This window comes from Podarcis pityusensis (genome assembly GCF_964106645.2).
Source record: "Podarcis pityusensis genome assembly, chromosome: 15".
Lineage (NCBI taxonomy): Eukaryota > Metazoa > Chordata > Lepidosauria > Squamata > Lacertidae > Podarcis > Podarcis pityusensis.
Window position 1 is genome coordinate 41618913 of NC_138040.1, and position 6000 is coordinate 41624912.

At 41.4% G+C, this 6000-nt stretch overlaps 1 protein-coding gene across 2 annotated transcripts in view; it reads left to right on the forward strand.

The window, feature by feature from the left end:
• Positions 1 to 3651, forward strand: part of EBF2 (EBF transcription factor 2) — a 260319-nt gene extending 256668 nt beyond the window's left edge. For both annotated transcript variants that reach the window (XM_080982465.1, XM_080982464.1), the window contains one exon: positions 1635 to 3651. Coding sequence is in view for 1 of the 2 variants with exons in the window: in XM_080982464.1 (XP_080838590.1) it covers positions 1635 to 1666 (32 nt within the window). In the remaining variant the exon portion in view is untranslated. The remainder of the gene's footprint in view (positions 1 to 1634) is intronic.
• The last annotated feature ends 2349 nt before the right edge of the window (positions 3652 to 6000 follow it).

Genomic DNA, 6000 nt, shown 5'->3' on the forward strand with positions numbered 1-6000 from the left:
AGCACTTCACAGTGCAAGTAGATAAATAGGTACTACTCCGGTGGGAAGGTAAATGGCGTTTCCGTGCGCTGCTCTGGTTCGCCAGAAGCGGCTCAGTCATGCTGGCCACATGACCCAGAAGCTGTACGCCGGCTCCCTCGGCCAATAAAGTGAGATGAGTACCGCAACCCCAGAGTCGGCCACGACTGGACCTAATGGTCAGGGCTCCCTTTACCTTTAACCAAGAAAGGGTAAGATTAAGGTTGAAAAGAGATGGAAGCTGGCCCATTGGGGCAAACAGGGCACTGCCTCTCCAGCCCCGGTCTGCCCCCAGCCAGGCTCCACTTGCCTTGCTTCTTACTTACAACCAGTCTGGAGGCTGGCATTGTCTGTTGGTTTCTTCTTCCTTATTCTCAAGTGTTGCCCTCGTAGAGCTCAGCAGAGAAGGGGCTGGGGACAAAACTAGAATTAGTTGGTTCTGCCTGTCATTTACTTTGGCCCCAATTCCTGTTGGTCCCTGTTGCCTACCCTATCAACTCCAATGGGCACTATTCATGGCTGGATGGCAGCTGAGGCCGCCCTACCCCATCCCACCCCAGAGAATTAAAGGTGATACGATACAGCTATTGTTGCGCACATTTTGTACACTTTCAGTTTTTTGTTTTTTGTTTTGGCTCCCATCTCTAAGCAAATCTGCAAAATGTTCCAAAAACTTAAATGTCTACAAAAGTATTTGTTTGACCAGGTTCAGGAGTTAGATAGTAGAAATCCATGTGCAGAATTGTGACTGCCACATTCAGCATTCTGAAAAACAATTGTTTCTAGCCTAGGACAAGTTGATACAGTGGTACCTCTGGTTATGAACTTAATTCATTCCAGAGGTCCGTTCTTAACCTGAAACCGTTCTTAACCTGAGGCACCTCTTTAGCTAATGGGGTCTCCTGCTGCCACCAGCACACAATTTCTGTTCTCAACCTGGGGCAAAGTTCTTAACCCGAGGTACTACTTCTGGGTTAGCGGAGTCTGTAACCCAAAGTGTTTGTAACCTGAGGTGTTTGTAACCTGAGGTACCACTGTATCACTCATTCACAGAGAATTCAGATGGTATTATTGCATCGCAGGGATGCCTCCCCACAACCCCTTGTGGTTGTGGTGTGCTTTTTTCTTGTTGTTGTTTTGCAAAATTAAATAAATAAAAATAATCCTCATAAATCAGGGTTACTAGAAGGAGGATCTGTGGAAAGGCAACCCTGGAGTGCAATGATTTGTCAAGGATACCACCGCAATTCTCTGTAAAAGTGAGTTAACAAATTATCATAGAATTGTAGAGTTGGAAGGGTAACATCTATCCAGTTTGGAAGGGCAAAGTACATATTATGGTTTCAAATCCTGCCTATTTTATTGCTTCTTACTGACCATGGATAGAGGAAATAGGGATGAATATTTATTTATTTTAGCAGTACACACAAACATATGGAGTGTCCAGCCTGGAAGTGACTAGGGATAGATCCAGCTTCATTTCTATATATTTCTATTTTAACGAGCATTGGAAATGTCGATGTTAATGAATAACTAATAATTGAACCATCTTTGTCTGCTATATTTCTATTTTGACAAGCAGCTGAAATGTTAATGTTGTCCCTTTTCATTTTCAGCTATGACAGGTCTTGTCGTTCCTCCAATGTGAAAGAAGAGGAGGAGCTGCTGGAGTCCCCTCCGACATTTCCCCCCCTTTTTTTTACAGCACAAAACTACTTATTGTTATGGAGCACTAAAAAGGGGGGGGAGCACTACAAGCTCTTTTGCTGGGGGAAGCCATGTGCAGAACGCAAGGGCACTTTTTAAACAAAATAATAATGAATCAGACACACCAGGAGGCTGCTCTCATCTGTTCCAGGTTTCATATACGCTTACATCAACCCACCCCCCTCTCACAAGAACATTAAAATGAGGAATTGGCCATGATCCAAATGCACACTGTTTATGGGATTGAGTCCGGAGTACAAGATTTTTTTTCCTTATGGACACAAAGCCTTCCTAATGTTTGTAAAATATTAAAAGGAGGAACAAATTGGCCAACCATTCAAGCTTGATATTTTGGATACTCTTTTGTTTTACTTTGTAGGAAAATAAAAATAAAAATGTTGAAGTTTCTATTTTCTATGGAGCCTTTCAGATACCAATTTAGTTTGTGCAGAAAATAATAATAACCACAAAACAGGGTACCAGCATGGAAGACTTTCCTATAAAACTGATATGAATGGTGGAATGTGGACGTATGTGTGTATTTGCTTATAGTTTAATCTCTTTTAAAATGGAAATGTAAGATGTTTTACAATTATTTAAATAAATAAACTTGTAAGTTATTGTATGTAGAGGTAGAAATTGAAGACTTTGGTGGGGAGGGGGACTTTTTCTGTCTCCTGTTGTACGATGAACAAAAATAATGCAAAAAAAAAGCAAGCAGCTCCAAGCGTGCATCTTTATAGTACAATCTGTCTTCACCTTCTCTCCTGCTTCTGATTGAACCAATGTACAAGAATTCCTTAAATTCTTCACGAAGGACTCATCCACAAGCTTTTATACGCATAATGGTATATATACATATATATAAATATAGGACAGTAGTTAATGTATGAATATTATACACCTTTTTCACCTTTTGATTCAATTAAGGTTTCAGGTACTGACGTAAGCTGTCTAGTTTCATACATCCTAACCAGTAACTATGTGGCATGTATGGGCTTTTTATCAGGTTTTTGTGCAGAACTGTCAGGTTTCAATTTGAGCAAGAGGGAACAGAAAAAGGTTTCTCCCATTGGTTGCTTTTTGTGTAGCAAAGGCAAAATTCTGTGTGTGTTTCGGAGAATGTTGAAACTCATGTATGAGGGATTTTGCCCAAATTCTATCTTGGATGCCAGTTGATAGTCACCAACATTCTTAAGTTTGGGGAAATTTGTGATATTTGTCCAGAATTGTCAGTGTTCATATCTGAATGCTGACACATTTCAATCAAATTTCAGTTATTTGATGTAACATGTACATTATAAGAAACCTGTAGATTTTTTATGTGATGCAGGAGTGACAATGCAGCAAAAAAATAAGGAATTTGGATTCGAATATACATTTGGCTCCCTGGCAGGCCACTGATTTGCATGGGTTTGTACAACGCTCTCCTTCCTTCCTTCCTTCTTCTTTTTTTAAAGAAAAAGAAAAAGTGGCTAGAGGGACAGGTTCTGCACATGCAAACAATGGGGCCCTCCATTGAAATGAATGGGGAAGCATGGCTGCACAAGAGATTCATATGTGCTTTAAATGTAAACGGATCCATGATTCAGGGCACCCATCTCTGAAAATTCATGAGGACTGCCGTGAATAAGCTGACCCATGCCCTCCTATTCATGTGCTGATTGCTGGTAAGAGCTGTTCTAATGAATTGGTAGAGTCCCTAAGACTTTCTAAACCCCCTTCTGCTTCTGTCATTGTAATCATCTCCACTGGAGTCCCATATGTCGATAATATGCCTATAAAATCTATTGATCACTTATTGGCTTTTTACAATATACTATTTATATATGTACCTGTATTTTAAGGTGAAACCCAAACTTCTGTGCACCCAATGAGGGTAACTGTGTTTTTCAGGGGAATAAAAACATTAGTGTTTTCCCATGATGATTGTTTGTGAAAGTTCATGACAAAAAGTATATAGGAAATGTTTACTTAATTCCTGTTTTCTTCATTAGGGCAACTGCGCGCTCTCTCTCTTTTATACACCTGCAACTCTCGGTTATGTTAAACAAATGAAACTACTCTCATGGATCAGCAATCACAGTGCATTCGCTTTTATTATGCTGAACACACCCAGCAAGATAACGGTATCATTTATTACATCTAACTAAATAATAATAGGCACAAAACAGCAAGATAGTCAATGATGATCTTCATATCCACATTAATTTGCTTAATGCAAAGAACCAGTTCAACAGTAATGGACCGTGAGGTACAGTGGACTCAAGAGTTGCCCTCCAGACATAATTGTGATTCACCTGGACAGGACTGGAGTTGACATGGACAGGCAAGATATGGGCTGAGTGGAGGCACTGGTGGGAACAGCAGATTGCACCCACACTGCCCTGCCCGCTGGCCTGCGTGCCAGATCTAGTTTCCCACCCCTTCCCTAAAGCTTTGAACAGTAGACATCCATTTCAATTCAGCTTTGATGGATCTGAGTTCAAGAGATGTCTCCCCCTTCTATTTTATAGTACTAGAAACTGGGTCACCTAATCAACTGATTGTCAGAACAGAGAAAAGAATGTATTTCACCCAGTGAATTATTAAATTATGGAATTCACTGCCACAGGAGATGAAGAGGGCCACTCAGCCTTTAAAAAAATGATTAGACACATCAAAACAAACAAGATGAATTTTAACAGGGAGAAATGTAAAGTATTGCACTTGGGCAAAAAAAATGAGAGGCACAAATACAAGATGGGTGACACCTGGCTTGAGAGCAGTACATGTGAAAAGGATCTAGGAGTCTTGGTTGACCACAAACTTGACATGAGCCAACAGTGTGACGCGGCAGCTAAAAAAGCCAATGCAATTCTGGGCTGCATAAATAGGAGTATAGCATCTAGATCAAGGGAAGTAATAGTGCCACTGTATTCTGCTCTGGTCAGGCATAGAGGAGGACAGGTGAAGTGAGTGGCAAAAAATTTAAAAATCTCAGCATCACCTCTGCATCACCAACTCTTTTATTGGAAAGTAGTAGCCATGTGGGTGGCACTGTGGTCTAAACCACTGAGCCTAGGGCTTGCCGATCAGAAGGTGAGTGGTTCGAATCCCCATGACGGGGTGAGCTCCCATTGCTCGGTCCCTGCTCCTGCCAACCTAGCAGTTCGAAAGCACGTCAAAGTGCTAGTAGATAAATAGGTACCGCTCCGGTGGAAAGGTAAACAGCATTTCTGTGTGCTGCTCTGGTTTGCCAGAAGCAGCTTAATCATGCTGGCCACATGACCCGGAATCTGTACGCCGGCTCCCTCGGTCAGTAAAGCAAGATGAGCTCCGCAACCCCAGAGTCATCTGCGACTGGACCTAATGGTCAGGGGTCCCTTTACCTAGCCATCTGTGGAACAACTCCAACTTTATATCTCTACTGATGCCATCCAGGCTGCCTTGTGTCCATGCATCAGCTATTCATTTTTATTATTTATTATTCATTTATTATTTGTTATTATTTATTTGTCAACCATTTCTGTTTAATTATAGTCATCTCTAAGCAGTGTACAGAAGACTCCATACTAAAAAGTATTAAACTGTTTAAATAAGAATTTAGTCAAAATGTATGCTGGGAACTGAAGAAGACTTCAGTGAGCTCTTGAAGTTCAACAGGGAAGGGTCTTGCCTGACAACAATGGGAAGGGAATGTCCCAAAATTGGGCCCACAATCCTGAATGCCCAGCTCCTAGTGGATCTGAGCCACGGAGGACCACTGACAGTGACTCCCACAATCCAGCAGCGGTTGCAATCAGGTGGTTCCTGTGGTATTCCAGACCTGACATGTTAAGGGCCTTGTAAATTAACAACAACAACAACAACAACAACAAAAACCCTTTGGAACTTGTCGAGTAGCATAAGGACAGCCAATGCAAGCTTTTGAACGCAGGAGTTACGTGCTGGTGAAAGTGTTGTTTGAGTCTAACGAAAAATAATTTAAAAATGTGTCTAGTGAGACTCACTCAACACAGTGGTTTTCTAACCCTGCCATTGGGGAAACTCAACAGTTCCTTGGAAGCCTAGAAGGACTTATGCAACGAGAAGGTCAGTAATGGCAGAGAAGGTGAAAGGTAATTTCCCCACCACTAACCATGTTTCGTCACAGAACGCAGCCTCCTAAGGAGTATTGCTTCATGTTCTAGTTGCAATGTTCAAATTCTACACTGTGGTTAATCTTAATGGTGGCTTATTAAAAGAAGCCGCTTTCATAATTTATTGTTCAGAATTGCCTTGTTTCAATTAGTT